We start from the raw sequence: 16865 nt of genomic DNA, 5'->3' as shown, positions 1-16865 counted from the left end.
CAGCCATGTACCCGTGTCTGACAGAAGGATGTGTTTTAAATACAATCATAAAAATAAAATTAAGTATTTGTCTAAAATCACCAAACAGGTTTTGTCTGAACAATTTACATTTATCACTCTAAAAAAAAGCAAACAAAACCAAACAGATTAAAAACCACTTCAGCATAGGCAGGTGGATAGGAAATGCCACATGCAGGGTGAGATGGTGATCTGATAATGGGCGGCACCAGAGTTTGGAAGAAATCATTGGTGGAGTGTGCAGGAAATCTCTTCTGCGACAGAAAATGTGATCTATTTCCAAATAAAAGTCATGTTTGAAGCCTAGCAGGCATTAAACATTCAATCACATTTAATGCTCCTTCTCAAACTTCTGTTTTGAGCAGCACCTACTCCAGTTTACTGCTTCAACATGATAAATACCTCCCCAAATCCCACCTCATTGTTTTGTTTTGCTTGCAATTTGTTTATAAACATGTTGTTTCCTAGAGGTGGTCTTAACTTCTAAGAAAGAAGAGTATATATGAGGTAGGGTGAAATAGGATTCTGTTAAACTTAGATGTTTACTCTACTTTAGAAATCCATTTTCACATCATCCTGCTAAATGAATAGAGGCGAAGACTATTTCTTAGAACCATAAGTGTGTTTCTGGGGTGAACTGCGTTAGTGTGCTGAATTCTCCCATTCCACAACTGCAAACAAGCAAACTTTTAAGATCTGCAACACTTCTATGTGCTGTGCTTCAGCTTTTCCTTTTCTATTTGAGGATACAAAGCTGAAGGTTTGATAAGCATATGAAACTTCTTGTATGCTTATCTGACCTCTGCACGCATTCCAGAGTGGGTTTTGAAGTTCTATCATGATGAGTTCTGGTATCTTATTTTAATCTGTTTCCATACTCAATGTTGCAGAGCTTGGTACAAACTCTTTGATGTAGGGCATGTTCCACAGAGAGCACCAGTGATCGTTCTTGTCCCTGTCAACACCCCAGGGACCGAGTTGGATTTCATCATGCTGGAAGCAGGAGTCTCACAGCTTCCAGTAAGAAATCAGCTGTGAGCTGTAACGGGCTCCCAGTGCTCTCTGTGGTAGGAACCAGCAGGATACAGGTACTTCCTCAATTACCCTCTAGTTTTTCAGATACAATCTGACTTAGCTGGAAGAGATGCCTATGTTGCAAGATTAAAAAAAAAAGTTGCATAAAAATGTAAGTCTTCAGTTCTGCATTATCTTTGGGTAGGTTTTATCTGGTTGATTTTTAAACTTTGACGTAAATGCCTCTTAAGGCAGCATAGAGCTGCATAATTTGCTCAAGTCCCATTCTCCAGTTCTAGTTTAATGTTGGAGTGCTGACTGAGCTAAAGGAACAGACTTACTTTAATTGGTAGGCTACTTTTGGTGGGGTTTCTTCCCTTGTGCAGCTGAAATCATCACTAGGTTTATGATGGGCACTACAAAACCCCTGAATATGGAGATCCATGTATTAAGTACAAACCTCTCTTAAATTCATTAATGCTATGGGCAAAGTAAATGACCAGAGAATTAAGTCAAAGCAGTGGTTATTTTTAAGTACAATTACCACCACATGGATTTAGTTTGTCAGGAAAAATCCTGTTCCTTTGTTGTAACTGTTGTAATGTGACAAAGCTGTTATCTGTTTTTTTTTTTTTTTTTATGTGTGAAAACTGAAAAGTGTAGGGCTTTGTTTTAAAGTGAACACAAATGCGATATTGCCTGCAGTGCTAGTTGGGGTTTTCAGTGAACAAAACAGAGCAGCCCATTCCTGTCTGTATACAAAGCTGTTCCTTAATTAAGCCAGAAGAAAGCTTGTTTTTCACGCACGATCAGCTTTATGTTATCTTGGCTTCTATTTCTGTTCTTTTTATATGAATTCAAAACAAATTTTAAAGGGCATAAAATATGAAATAGCTTCAATATTTTGTTCAATATATTGTAACTGTACCATTTCTGTAATGCTGTTTACTTGCACTTTACTTAAAAAACAGCTTTCCTACTCTTTACTGTGGGAATGTTTCTTTAGCTTTATATTTCTTAGATATTTGCAGCGTCACTGGAATATTGATTTATTGTGAACCTCACAAATGAGTCTTCCAAGTAGGTGGAGTGCATCCTGTGACCTGTATGGGTTGTACTGGTTGGATTGTCAGCGGTGAAGGTGAAACAGGAGATCTTCCAGTCTGAAGGCAGATTCACTGACTTAATGACATGCAGAGCTTGGAGCTGGGAGAGCGAGTCGTGCTATACTAATAACGTGTTCTCCCAGCATGAAACATTAGCATCAGATGACTCAAGAAATCTTTTCTGAGATCAACATTTTAATTATTATCATTGGACTATAAAATCTATTCTAGAAGGGATTACTTGCCTAATAGAAATGTTTTTCTCCAAACAGAAAAGCTATTTGCATGGGTTCACAACTTAAATGGCTCTCTTTGAAGTGACAAGAACTTGAGATGTAACTGTATTTCTGTAACAAGTCTGTGTTCTACAGCCCTGCATAGCCTTACCAGAGAAGTGTTGGTGTGGTGGGCCCTGCTCTGCTGCTTCAGTTCAACTCTGCCCCAGTCTGAGACAAAATAACATTGGATGGTGCCAAGCCTACTGAAATCTGTTGGTTTTAAACCAAAGATGGTATTGCTGTGAGCTCAGAGAAAGATTGCAGAATTAGTTAAGAAACAACAACACTGCAGTTAGTGAAACTCCTGGCATCGTGTATATTTAAGTTCCAGTATATTCTTAATTTTTCAGCGTGTAAGATGGATGTTGGGGTGCTTGGGACTCTTTTGGGTCATGCTTCAGACAGACCAAAATGCCAAAGTAACACAGCCGCAGAGTTGCTGATAATGTAAAATCAGAAATACATTCTTTTATATGTATAATAATGGCTTATTTTTTCTAATAGTTTAACTGCTTAGAGATGCAAAGCCAAGTGAGCTAACTACGACTGTTAAATAAACTTGCTTTCATCAGATAACTTGACTCTGGTGTTGCAATTAACGTTCAGCCATGGACGCGGTGATGCAATCTGCTGAGAAGCTTCCCCCCTTCCCCTGCTACCTGTTCTTCCACTTCCCTTCCTGGATAGTAAAACTCTCAAACATTAATTCAGGAACTGTTAGATGTCTGCTTACTGAAGACAGGGTGTCTGAACTAGCTGTGATTTTACTGGTTCTGTTTCTGGGCTCTGCTCTTTGAGGCTGGATCACCTTTCTGTGCATTCCTGTTGTGCTTGTTCACTCACATAGGTGACATTATATAGGTCACCTGGGCTCGATACCTGCCATTATTTCAGTTTGGGAATAGTGCATATTAACAGTTAAATCACAATGTTTCTCCCTTTGTTTTGTACTGTTCTATTGAATATAACATACCAACAAAATGCAGTTACTTGTGCAAAGCTTAGTAGGAGATTAGGGGTGGGAGAACTTACCCTGGGACAAAGATGTTTAAGTGCTGTGTCTGTGCATCACACTGCCAGGAATTTATCCCTTTCCTTGTATAGTTTCCATATCCTGGATGGGAGATCTGTAATAGAAAACATGTTTTTCAATATGTGTATATATATATTTGAAATTCTTGCTCAGGCATAGCCATGCTGGTAGTGGAGAAAGAAATCCCCTGCTACGGCAACAAGCCTTTGGACTCTTGCCTAGAAAGTTTACATCACGATTTCCACCTTACTGGTACATTAATGGGAGATAAACTCCAACCTGTATGAAATCTGACCTCTGTCCTACTCCCGAAAAGAGCTAGTGAGAAAATATGGCAACTACACTTTCTTAAAAATCATTCTTCATGTTGCATGTTATGGGTTTTTATTAGAGAAAAAATGTTGCAGAACATGTTTCGACCAGCACATTAACTAGGTGGGAAGAGAGGTGGGAGGAAGTTTTTCTTACCCTCCTCCTTGGTTGCTTTTTGGCCGTCTGAGAGACTCCTCAGGACGCTGCAGGCTGTATCCCAGCATTTCAGGGGCTGTCACACGCAAGGTGGCAGTGAGGATGCACCCCCCAGGAGGGGCACCAGTGACACTGAGTGCTGGGTGAAGGCAGCAAAGCCACAGCTCAGCAGAGCCAAAATTGGGTGCGGAAGTTACAGAGCACTGTGGTCCCTGAAAGTTAAGCATCGCATTCCTCTTCTCCTTTCTTCCGGCCCTTACTGTGATGGCTTTGGTGTGAGTTCCCCACTCGTTAAAACACCAGGAGGAGCTGCAGAAGGTCGCCTGCGGACAAAGAAGTGCAACAAGAAACGTTACCTCAGAATCCGTTTGTGGCTCAGTCTGCTTGCCAAAAAGCCTATTTCCACTCCTAATGGCGTGGGAGGGGAAAACCATTATGGATTTTCATTTCTCTCCTGAGTTGCTATGCTACAACCGCTGCTCCTCTTGCAATGTGATTCAGTATTCACCATCTTCGGTGCCTAGATAAAACCATTACTGTAGTGCTGCCATCTTTTCTTCTTCTCTGGAAACTTACTTGCTGGCGACTTTGTGAGTGTTCATTAAATGCCTGTTTTGTTGCAGAGGATGTTGATACATTAGTTCATCTTGACTGATGCCCTTGACTTCAGATGATAAATGGCAAAGCAGGGATAGAGGCGGGATTGCTAATCAATCCTTGTCACCTAAGCCAAACTGTAAACATTTCGAGATAAGCCAGTAGCTAAAGAGCCTGCAGAACGAAGCTTGGGGGAATTAAGAATGCTTTTTAAGGTGCAAGAGGAGTTTTCTGTGGCTGCCAAGATACTAATCTTTGAGACTTCCTGTTGAAGGCGTATGCACACCAATGGTTTGATTTTCAGAGAACACATTTCCTAGTTTTGAAGGAAAAAATCAAGTTCCTTTAATTTGTGTAACTACTCTTTGGTGCAAGAGTGCAAATTAAAATTCAAACAGTGAAAGGTGCTGGTGTCAAACCGAGCTTTAGCAAATCCAATTGTGAATTTATGAGATCTAATTAATATTGTTGCTGCAAAGTCAGCTATTTCAGATAATGATCCTTCTCTGTCTAGTGAGTGGTGAGGAAAGGGTAAATAGGGTCTGATGTTCACTGTCTGTTGAGACACATCCAAAACTCACTGTCCAAAGCATGTGCTGCCTGAAAAGCTGCTCAACGTGTACCAAAGTGGTGGAACCCTCTGCCAGGGGATACAGCACGTCCAAAGTACGTGTGGGTACAACAAACAAATTCTTAAAAGCAAAATCCTTTTGGCAGGTAAAACTAGATGTCAATTCATTTTTATCCGGATTACATGCAGGTGTTCACACAATCTTGGCTTTAAAAGAGCTTATCAAAGACATCGGGACACCTTTCCCAGAGAACACATGCAATTTTTCTTAGCAGATGCCCCCTGTGGAGGAGATGTGGGCACCGTGCATGCCTGCCTTGCCTGGCCTGTCAAGGGTTTTGTGGGATGTGCTCTGAAAGCTTTGCCTTTAAGCTCGGCTTGTTGCTCTTTGCCTGAAGCACTGCACGCAGACCACTTCTTCATCTCCAGAATATCGTATGGGTAGTTTGACTCAAAGGAAATGCACAAATGGAGTTAAGAATCAGTGAAGATTAGATTTTGTTCTCAAACTGAAATGATCCATGACTAGCAGTCTCTGATACCCAAGCCTTACAGAGAAGTGTCATGGGATGTGTTTTTGTTTTTATTATTATTATTATTTTAGCTATGCTAGCCCCTCAGATGGCTTATTTTGTTCTTCCTGCTTTATCTTCTGTCTCTACAAAAAAGGCAGAAGATGAGGAAAGCATGGAAAAATGTGTATGTACATACCCTAGAAGGAACGATGATTTGGTAGGTTTCATGTAGAACAACCATAGCTGACTCCACCAAGGATGGAATGCAGTAACTGTAATCTGTAATGCAATAGAAATAACAAAAAATTCAGGACCAATATCACATGCAAAAATAAAAATAAAAAAAGATATAAGCAGTCCTTAACCTTATGACCTCATTCCACTTGTATTTTCTGGGTATGTTTTTTTTTTTCTTTGGGTGTTCTGTGAGATGGGGACTTTTATATATTTTTTAATATCATGCTTTTAAAATTAACTGTGTATAAAATCTGTCTTTTCAGTTGTATATGAACACAGATCAAGATTAGAAAAATCATTGCAAAAAGAAAGGCTTGAACATAAGAAAGCAAAAGAAGGTAAAATATGAGTTTCACCTTGATATCTATGATAAATTGACTATTAATAATAGTAACTTTAGATGTTTATTGTTCAGTTTTAAATGAGTTGTCAATATATTTAAAAAACAACACATCAGGAGGACCACCTTGGCAGATCTGTGGAATACATTTTTAGTGCTTTAGATCACTACAACGTGGCACAGTATGCGCAGGAAACATGTATATGGATATACCTACAACAAAAATGTATGTGGAGTATGGGCATGTGTAAATCCTGTTACAGCATAACAAAGTTTTAAACCTTGCAACAAAAACATAGGATCTTTTCCTGCATTCCAATGTGAAATTAGACTGATTCAGTTAAATTGATTCACTCTGATTTACTTAAAGGTAAACACATGCTTGCATACCTTTTTCTGATTTAAAATTAAGTTCTTGATGTGTGTGATGGAGAAATGTTCACACATTTTATTTCTTACTTTTTTTTCTTAACATCTGCCCTCAACAAAACTTCAGCAGAATGCAGAAGTTTGAGTTTTCTCCGAGTCTTTTGTAGTTGTAAATTCACTGTAATTCTCAGAGTGAAGTCTGCATTATTCCTAAAACCGATGACTCAGCCACTGCATTCAAATAACTACTTTAGCGAAGGTTAAGAGCATTTAAAAAAAAAAAAAAAAAACACAAACCTCTTAGTGTGCAGCTCCTGATAGCTGTCTGGTGCCATCTGGTGGACAGCTGCCTCATAGGTATGCAAAGGTGAGTCGTCATTTTTAAATCCTGAAAAGAAGCGAAAAGAGGAGATTTTTGTTGTACTTCAATTTAGTCTTGACTTCCTAACTTTTTAAAGTACGGATCTTTGTTGTAATACAAATATGCACGATTTATAAATGTCCTGTTCCTTTTGAATGATGCTACTGTGCCTCTACTGAGAAAGCTCATGTGGTATGTGATAATTGCTTAGTCAAGTCCATAGTCTTGAGCCTATATGTGAGCCTTGTAGTCTATATCCCCTATATCTCACACAAAGATTTATAATACATTGTTATTTATGACCTTTTTTCTGAATGAAAATATTTGGGCAAAACTTGAACGTTTTTTAAAGTTCCTCTGTTCTTGAAGATCTCTTGGAAAATTGTAACTGCATAAGTATTCAGCTCTTAAGAGAAATTATGTACAGACGGTTATGCTATTTAAGTACGGATGTTGTTTTTTTTTTCATCAGTATTTTTCCTTTTATGTTTTAGATTTTCTTGTTTATAAACTAGAAGCACAGGAAACACTAAATAAAGGAAGGGTAAGTCTCATCATTCCTAGTACCAGCTTTTAATATTTTGCTAATATTTGATGCTATTTGAACTGCAAGAACAAGGAAGTGCTTTGCAATTATAGCTGTTCAAAGAAAGAGGTCTCACAAGTGCTAATTGAAGGAGCTCTCACTCCATTTCTGCTCTGCTGTTCTTAATTATTTTTACCTCTTACTTTATAAGAGATAGATAATATCTTTCCAGAAAATTAATTTAGGAAATATCATATCCTCCTGTGTATATTATTGGCGTTCAAACATTTTTATTTTTAAGTGCACAGGCCAATGAGAAGGCATTGGAATTCTTTTCATTGCTTAGTCTGCAGGGAAAAGGACAATGACAACTTTCTAACAAGTGGTCTTTGAACTCAAAAGTATAAAAATAAGTAAATCATGATCCTGTTTTAGATACCAAGTACTAGAAAGAAGGATGTGTCTGGTAAAGGACCCAGAGACCTGTAGAGAGCTCTTTATAAAGAAGAGAATAAGCTAGTATTTTATGGACACTTCAGGTTGAAAGTGGGAAGACTTTGTGAGCTGAGTTAGGTACGTTACAACTACACAGTTGCTGCAGCAAGTGCAAAATATGTGTACTTGCTATGGTCAAAACAAGTGGAGAGCTAATTTGTTTCCTGTGAAGTTACGTCCATTGGCTTGTGACTTCTAAATGAGCATGTACAGAGGGTAGAAGAATGACAATATTGTTCTGATGAACACCGTTTTGTTTTCTTTTTACAGCAAGACTCAAACAGCCGATACAGTGCACTGAGTGTACAACACCAGATGTTGAAGGTAGGTGACTGAGGTAACCGGTGTCACGGGACACTGCAGTTCGAAGGGTGTACGGCCTCAGTGGCTTCTGGAAATTCATTCCAGAACATCAATACATTGACAGTGCCTTCCTCATGCAATAGTACTGTTGAAAGATGATTTATTACGGTTTTCACTAGTCAGGCTTTCCAGTGGATAATTTAATCTTCTCAAATGCAATTACTTGCATGGAGCAGTGACTAATCAAACTTCACATATTTTGGCATCTAAGGAATTTCTTAGACACATTAAGCAGCTCCCCGTGGGACAGTGCAACTGCTGAGTGAGGTGACGTAGCCCTAGAAAAGGAGACTACTCATCACAGAGATCATTTTGTGTTTGAAAGGATCTGCAGTGTGCATGCTTTGAATAATAAGCTTCCTTTTATGAAAGCTTCGTATTCATCTGGACTTATTAAATAAATTGCCAAAGACAATATTAGGCGGATATGCTAATACAGAACTGTTCCGGTGTCCAACTTGGTATTTGCAGAGTCAACATGAAGAACTAAAGAAACAGCATGCTGACCTTGAGGAAGATCACCGAAAACAAGGAGAAGAGTTTAGCAGAACATTCAGTGATCACAAGGAGAGATATTTACAACTGCAGCAGGAAAAGGAGCAGGAGATCTCTAAGCTGAAGGGTATGTTCTGGCTGTCCATATTAAAGCGTGTGTCTGTCATCGTGTTTTGTGTGATGTGACACAAAGGCGGTGTCTCTGTTCTCACTAACAGGTCATTCATGCACAGCCTGTGCCTATGATAAGTTACACTTCCTTGATGATTTTCCATGGCCTCTTTCTGAAAGCTTTTCATATTTGTGTTTTCTGTTTCTGTCTAGATTAGGGAAGTAGTAAGAAATAGATCATTTAAAAGCCCATCAAGTGTCAGAGGCTGGTTTATCCTACCATTCATTTTTAGTTCTAAAATTCATATAAAAGCTGGAGAAATAGGTTTCCCTCTTTGCCTTTTGTCTACCAAAAAAGGTAAAGAGTTTTTGTCATTTCTATCAGAGACCTAAATGTGCCTTTTTATGAAGATAATTTACAGAATTTGTTTCTCATAGACCTAATTTTCTCTTTCTCAGCTCCTCTGAAACGTGTTGCACCTGTATACTTAGGGGATGAATTAGTAATTTATTTTTTTTTTTTTTTTACTCTTAGCATCCAGCTTCCTATTACAGAGATTTATTGCAGTTTGCAGAACTTTTCAATCCTCATATTACAATAGCATAGAACAAAAGGATGAGGCATTCCCCATCAAGGGCCTTTGGCTGCTTTCTGCCATGTGTCACTAACACGAGTTGGTTTTGGAGCTGTCTGCAGTTCTGTCTGCACAGTATTTTGCAGGCAGAGGCTGTGTTCATTAGTTCTGCCTTGGCACCACACCAGCGAAGTCATACAGCGAGCTCTTGGACTGAGCTGGATTGCAGCCTAGCAGCTTGGCGTGTCGGTAGAGCTTGCTTGTGTCTGCTTGCAGTATTCCACATCACCATAATGTAACAAGTGGGAAGAAAAGCCCCTCTCCCTGGTCCCAGAATGTAGTGCTGCTTAAGGATGCTGGCCATCTGGGCACCTTTTCCAAAATAATAGCGTAGTCCTACAGAACAAAACTCTCACTCACCAGATGCAATGTGGGGGAAGAGGGAAGAGCAGAGGGTGTCTTCCTCTCTGCATTTTAAAGATTCAGATTACCATAATGAATTTTGCCATCTGCAGACCCTAGAATGAACAGTAATGCATAGTTCCAGTTGCACAGTGGGTGCACCAAAATGAAATTTAACCAACTATTAAGTTTTCTGCTTAAAAATGTAAAGTTCTTTACAGGGTGGGGGGGAGATGTAAGGTAAGCAAATCCTACAATTACTCTAATCCAGAGTTACTACAGGAATTGTTTAGAATTAATTGTAGTTAATGTTACAGTGCTTTAGTATTATAAATCTGGGCTTAACCTCTGTATTTTGTTTCTTTTAAACAGAATCCCTGTATAATTTACGGGAGGAGAACAGACAGTTGAGAAAAGCTCACCAAGACATTCATACCCAGTTACAAGATGTAAAGGTAGGCTTTGTTTTGAAGGAGAACTGTCAAAACAATTGGCAATAAGAACAGATTTTCCAAGTTCTAACAAGCCAGAAATGGGCAATAACAAAGAGTTGTAGTTTCTCTACTGTGGCAAAAGAATATAGCTGAACTGGATTTGTCTTCTGCCACCAGCATTTAAGGAACATGCTCATTTAAAATAATGAACTAAAAAAGACTAAATTGGAAGAGAAGTATTTAGTATAGAAATTGGAATTGGAAATGTGACTTTGTAAGTAATGAACTGTGTGTTTGCCAAAAAGAACGTTTCCCAGCTCTATTTTATCAAGCATTTATTGAAATCGACTCCAATTTTTAGTTGCATAAATTCTGGCCTTCAGATTTTCTTTCCTGGCACCGCTCACTTTCTCTGTGCTTAATATGCATTCCAGGTTAAATAAATAAATGCTGTTATGCCAACTCAGTGTTTTCATTTTAGAATACACTGAATTATCTTCTTAGCTCAGAACCCCCCAGGCTACCTAATTTACCTTTAGAATGAACTTTGTGAAACATGTTATGTTCTTTTTTTTTGTGTAGCAACAGCATAAGAATTTACTCTCCCAGCACAACCAGCTTGTAGTGACATTGGAAGACCACAAGAGTGCACTAGCTGCTGCACAGGTCAGAAAGGAAAGCAGCTTGTAGTAGCTCTAACCTTCCTTAAAACTCCTTTCTCCTAGTTCAGCTGACTGTAATGTTCTGCATGTAGCCTTTCGCATGGGGAATTTGCAGGTAGCACCATGCTGCACACTGCAGAGAACTGCATGAGTTAAGAGGTTGCTTTTAAGAAGAAGCTGCAACAGCTTATATGGCTGTCAGAAAACACAAAGCTCTGTTTGTAGGCCCAAGAGTGCATGTATTACTGGTAAGAAAAGTACCTCTGCATTCATGAGAGCTGTAGAATACCTCTCTCTGTCTTCTCTGATAGAGCTTCTGTTAGTTTAATGTCTCACTTTCTGACATTCACTTGTATCACTTTTAAAATGCAGATCTATTGATATTTCAAAGTTTCATTGTGTGTACAACTAGAATGTTTAGAAAGCTATATACATCAGTGCTACAGGGGTCGGGTATATACCAAAGTATGCAAGCTCCATATGAAACCCAAATTAGGTTTTTGTTTAAAAAATAAATCAGCAGCAGTGTCTTAAGTACCAATTTCAAATGACCTATCCATGTAGCACAAACTTTGCTAGGCTGTGGCAAATTCAGTCAGCTGTACCACCTGTGTAGGTCACAGGGAATTGGAAATTAGGAGTAAAGAAGGTAATTTTGAGCAAGGAAGACTTCAGTGAAAGATCAGAGGGAAGGTAATGAGGTAGAATGAAGATACTCTTATTCCTGACTAATTTTCTTCATTTGAGTGTTTTTCAAGGTCCAAAAAACCATGAGTAGCACTAAAAGGACTGAATTTATTTGAGTTCTGCTTGTTTTATGTGTCACATGTAGATATTCAAGCAATAGGGAAAGACCAGGAAAGTCACTCAGAGAATAAACATGCAAAGATTCTTAATTTCCAGTGCTAAGACATACTGGAAGCTAATTGTAACCTCTTCACGCCCTGGCCCTATTAGTTATGTGGTACATATTTGCTTATATCAGAAACTCACCCAGAGCAGATTGAAGGTCTGACTTAAGGTCCACCAATGCCAAAGGGAGGTGTCTCTTACTTCTGGCTTTTATTCAGTTCTTTATTTTGAACACCTGTGTCTCACACAGCCTTCCTGTCTGCAATCAGAATGTGGCATTTCTCATGGAGAGCCTTTGTTCAATTGGAGGATCTTGTGGAGCCTTTCAGAACAGAAGGTGTTCAGCACAGTCACGCAGTTTCTCCTGCAAACTAGCTACAGAAAGTTCACGGGGGATTATTGCTTAGAAACACAGCTCTGTAAATTACCCCGCTGTTTCTAGGTATATTCTAGACATAAAATATCAGTAGTCAACCCAGCACTAATGTATTTGTGACCTGAATCTTTAAGACTTTGTGATCTTTGTCCTTTCCCATAGCTCAAACAGCCAGACAGATCCTTCATATATTTTTACAAACCCCGTCTGTCTGCCAGCATTAATACCTTTTAGGCTGTGGCCTTGGATCACAATGTTCAGCTTAGAATGATTTGTATGGTGGGGTGGAGTACTTCGATTCTAGACGTGCACAGTTTAAATATCCATGTGTATTAAGTCTCTCTGCATGGTCAGTGAGTGGGGAGAAAAAACAAAGATCTCTGTATTAGCCTATGGCTGAATAAATACTGTTTTTTACTCAAAAGTTTCTTACTGGACTCTCCAGCAGCTAATCAGGGAACAGCAGTGCCCTTCTGGAATGATGAGTGTAATTACTTTGAACTCTGCTTTGCTTTGCTTTTAGGCCCATCCGTTTTAATGGATGCCATAGTCTTTTGAAGATGCCTCGAGGTGCGTCTAGCTTGAGAGCTGTTATGCATTGCATCATGTCAATCCGTAGCACTGTGGATATTGTTTCGTATGAGTATCATGCATTGTACATCAATGCATCGTGCCTGTCTGCTGTACTATTGATTGCTATGATACCACGTAACACACATGAAGTGGCACACACAGTGCTGAGTATAAAGTGTAATGGTTCTAACCCAAACCCTTAAATGACTTAGGAAAAGCACCTCTGACTTCAGAACAGTAAACACTCCCACCACCTCCCCTGGAGCAACAGAGAAGCACTGTCATGGGGCACCACCTCTTGTTGGTCAGCTTTTATAAGTCTTATGCCTCAACATTTTTACTCTATTCTCTGCTGTATAGACAGTGACTGGTGTGCCAGCTGGTCTTGCTTCTCACGCTGGACTTTAAAGCTTGTTGAAAATACTCTGATCTTGTACAGAGTTAAGCTGCAAACCAAAATACAACATCCTACTGTTGCATTTTAGGAAGACAAATTTACATGTCGTCATCGTTTTTTTTTTCTTTTCCTTTGTTTCTTGCTCTTCACCAAAGGTGTTCTGTGACTTTCTTTGCCTCAGTTCCGTACCTTGACTGTTGTCTTTTATAACACCTGCCTAAATGTTGTGGAGTTGGCGTTTTCACGATGTGTATATAAACTCCTGGTTCCAAAAAACGGCACTGCTTTCTACCAGTAAAGAAGTTGTGGTGCTCTCAATTTCCCTCGCTTTAGTCTTCCAAGAAAACTGAATCATCCTTTTCTGAAAATTCTCCTGCTTGGCATGAAAAAAACAATCTTTGTCTTTGTCCCGTGGGGATTATTCCAGCATCTTTGTATGCATGTGCACTTTGGCTGAAAAGATCGTGGTGAATCAATGCTGTTTAGCGCATGGAAACAACCGATCTCAAAAACTCTCATCCCTGTTCCTCCCCAGTCTTTGCTCTGATGTGAATATCAAGTTGTTCTAGCATACGTCTTGGCAGCAAGTTCACTCAGGGGTGACTGTTTTATTAAAACACTTTTATTGGTTTTTGTTGATTGGGACACGGTGTAATTAATGTGTTGACTTTAGTCCCAGGTGGAGGAATACAAACAGCTGAAGGACACGCTAAACAAAATGCCAAGTTTCCGGCAGCCTGAGAAGTTGGAACAACCAAATGAGCAACCAGAGGTGCGGGCACCGTCTCCCCACAGCAGCCTCCCAGTACACCACGAAGCTGTGGCTGAAGAGCCTAAGGAGGTACGCAGCACTGACTGGAGCTGTGGGAAATAGTTCTCGTTCAGCAAAACACTAGCTGTGCGCTCAGCTTCCCTTAGAAGCGTGTGGATAATTATACGTGTTTGTCACTTCTTGAATAAGGTAGTTAGGAACAGTTTAATTTGATTGAGTAGTAGAAAACTACGGTCAAGATGACGTACAAAGGCCTTTAAAACTGTTTTATGTAAGCTGTTTTCAGAAGTTGCTAAAAATACGAAGTTTAATAATATGTTGTCCGTAACATTTTAGATATTTCATGTGTTATAAAAAGCTTTAGCTTAGTTCTGAAGAAATTGTCTTTTCATGCATTTCATAAGGTTTCAGTGGCACACTTGAAGTCAGTATAGTTAAAATTGACATACTACCTGATGCTCAAAGATAAAAAAGGCAAAGATGTGGGTAAAGTCTACAGGTTAAAATACCAGTTGTGTTTTTGTTTTACTAGAGTTATTGACTGGCAGAACCTACAGGAAATAACAACACAGCATTCTTTTTAGATGCAAAATGGTAATAGTTTGTTCCACCTCAGAATAAAGTGAGGCTTAAACTGCTTTTACGATGCTATTGTGCAACAAGTTGTTTAGCTATGTAGAGCCAGGAGCCGGGTACTCATCCCTCTTGGCAGGAAGGGTAGTTTGTTCTGAGGCAGGCACTTGGCTCTCCTGACTACAGATTCGCTACTGCAGGCTGGATTAAAGGTATCCATATCTGGTCTATAGCTCTCTTGAAAATATGAAATCCTTAATGTCCTAATGTTTTTCAGGATGAGAAACCAAAAGAGAGAGAAGAAATAAATACCCAGGAAAGAGAAGACAGAGCTGAGCCTTTTCATCTACAAAGAAGGCCTAATGAGGGCCATCATGCCAAAGAACTCAACATTCAGGAGCAACAAGAAGCTGGAGAGGATGATGAGCAACGTGTTGATCAAGTTGAAGAGGAACGCAAAAAAGAACTTGAGGAGGAAGAAATGGAGCAGGCAGGTCAGCCTGAGCACTTAGAAGAGGAACAGGATCAAGTACCAGAAGAACATGAGTGGAAGAAACAGGAACAGAAGGAAGAAGAAACCAACATGTTGGGTGAACGTTCGCAGTCAGAGGTATGGAGAACTTTTTCCTACTAATTGATTAGATTTGCTGTTGAAATGGAGGCATCTCTTATCATTGCTGGCCCTATATCGCACTCAGCTGTTGGGATTCAGAGCACTCACCTGTTTTTAGGTAAAACTAATGTCATATTTATAGAAAATTTGGGATTCAAAGCACTTAGATGCGTAGGATTCAGGCTCAACTTTAGCACATGCTCACTGCTCTGTTTGCCAAGTGCAGCTTAATGAACATTAATTCTGCTGATAAAAAGCAACAGATGGAAGAAAAGAGCTGTCAGGTTGAATCCTATCTCCCACTTTAGATTTGAGGCCTGTGGTAGCTGATGGAAGGAAGACAGGTGATGAGCACAAATCATAGAATATCCTGAGCTGGAAAGGACTTCTGTTCAGCACTTTGGTGAGGAGGTGTCCCACCTTACTAACTTGAGGCATCTCAGCAAATTGTAGTTTCCTTTTCAGGTATTTCAGCTTTCTATAAACGCTTCCATCTGAGGATTCACTGTCATTTTACAGGGTTTTTTAACAACAAGATGAATGTGACTAAAATAGTCAGGGAAAACCAGTGCAGAGCAGTGGCAAGTCTTGCTCTGTGCAGCTCTAAATAAAACCATTGAAATGTGGATTTACGTTCCGGATCGGATCTCCAATGGAAAATATGTTTTACTGATCTCACTTTAGGCCTTGTAAACACTTACTCTCCTAGCAGATTAACTGTGCAACTCCAAAGGGATGAGAAGTCATTGCTAAACAGGTGCAGCGGATTAGAACAACAGCGATAGGTTAAGCTGTGAAAGAGGACTTACAATTTGGCTGTAAAGAATGTGCAGCGTCTCACTTAACTACCTCACAGCAGCCCCTACTGAATCTACCCATAGTCAACGGAAGCCTATTTACTTTATTGCCAGCCTTCAAAGCTTTTTTTAATCTGGTAGTATGTTGGGTTCTTTATTGACCTGTAAGAAATGCATGGCTTCCCCAGGTCTGTTACCCCCTTAGCTGTGTTCTCCACAAACACACCAAAACCTCCAAGGTCTGTGTAGTGAAAAATTAATATAAATTTAAACAAAGACAAAATTAAACAAAAAATCTTTTCTGTAATTTTCTCAATTGCATGTAGCATCAGCATAACTTTCCTTCTTCTTTTTGGTGCTATAGGTTTCTGCATGCTTGCTTTTGATCATTGAATCTAAGATTAAACTATGACTAAACCATTTCTCTGACAGATAACACCAACAAAAGCTGTAACAAAAAGATATAAGGCAGCCTATGAGCAACAGCTAGAGCAGCAGCACCTTGCAGCCCAAAGAGCAGAGGAGGCTGACCAGCTGAGAGAACATCAGGAATCGCTGCACCAGCAAAGACTGCGAACACAACTATTGCGGCAGCAGCAGCTTCAAGAAAAAGAGCTTCAGCTACAGAAGGAGGCAGAACAAGGGGAAAAACTCTATAAAAACCGGCTAAGGTTAAAATCTTTTATGTAAGCTTGTTATGGTCGGGGCTCTGGGCTTCATGGCTTCCACCGCACAATCACTGACAAGAGGCTGGCTGAAAGCTATAAACCTGGACTGCCCAGAAACTAAATAAATACAGTGAGCCTCATCTTCTTTCCAAGGATAAATCTGGTTGCTATTTTAAGGGTGTTTTTTGGTGGATGTTGGTGTTGTTTTTTTTTCTTTTTCCCCTTTTACTATAGAAGCTTCTGATGTCTGGAGTAATGAGTGCATGTTACAGTT

General features: G+C 39.5%; 1 protein-coding gene across 3 annotated transcripts in view; it reads left to right on the top strand.

Annotated features, from left to right (window-relative positions):
* Positions 1–16865, top strand: part of GOLIM4 (golgi integral membrane protein 4) — a 32544-nt gene that overhangs the window by 8262 nt on the left and 7417 nt on the right. For 2 of the 3 annotated variants that reach the window (XM_072042268.1, XM_005020779.5), the window contains exons 2-10: positions 6101–6175; positions 7402–7451; positions 8199–8252; positions 8763–8913; positions 10247–10329; positions 10891–10974; positions 13842–14009; positions 14791–15123; positions 16356–16594. In XM_072042268.1, coding sequence (XP_071898369.1) covers positions 6101–6175; positions 7402–7451; positions 8199–8252; positions 8763–8913; positions 10247–10329; positions 10891–10974; positions 13842–14009; positions 14791–15123; positions 16356–16594 — 1237 coding nt within the window. The remainder of the gene's footprint in view (positions 1–6100; positions 6176–7401; positions 7452–8198; positions 8253–8762; positions 8914–10246; positions 10330–10890; positions 10975–13841; positions 14010–14790; positions 15124–16355; positions 16595–16865) is intronic. The other variant, XM_038183587.2, reaches the window with a different exon arrangement.

This window comes from Anas platyrhynchos, chromosome 9 (genome assembly GCF_047663525.1).
Source record: "Anas platyrhynchos isolate ZD024472 breed Pekin duck chromosome 9, IASCAAS_PekinDuck_T2T, whole genome shotgun sequence".
Lineage (NCBI taxonomy): Eukaryota > Metazoa > Chordata > Aves > Anseriformes > Anatidae > Anas > Anas platyrhynchos.
This window is presented reverse-complemented; position numbering and strand designations above follow the sequence as displayed.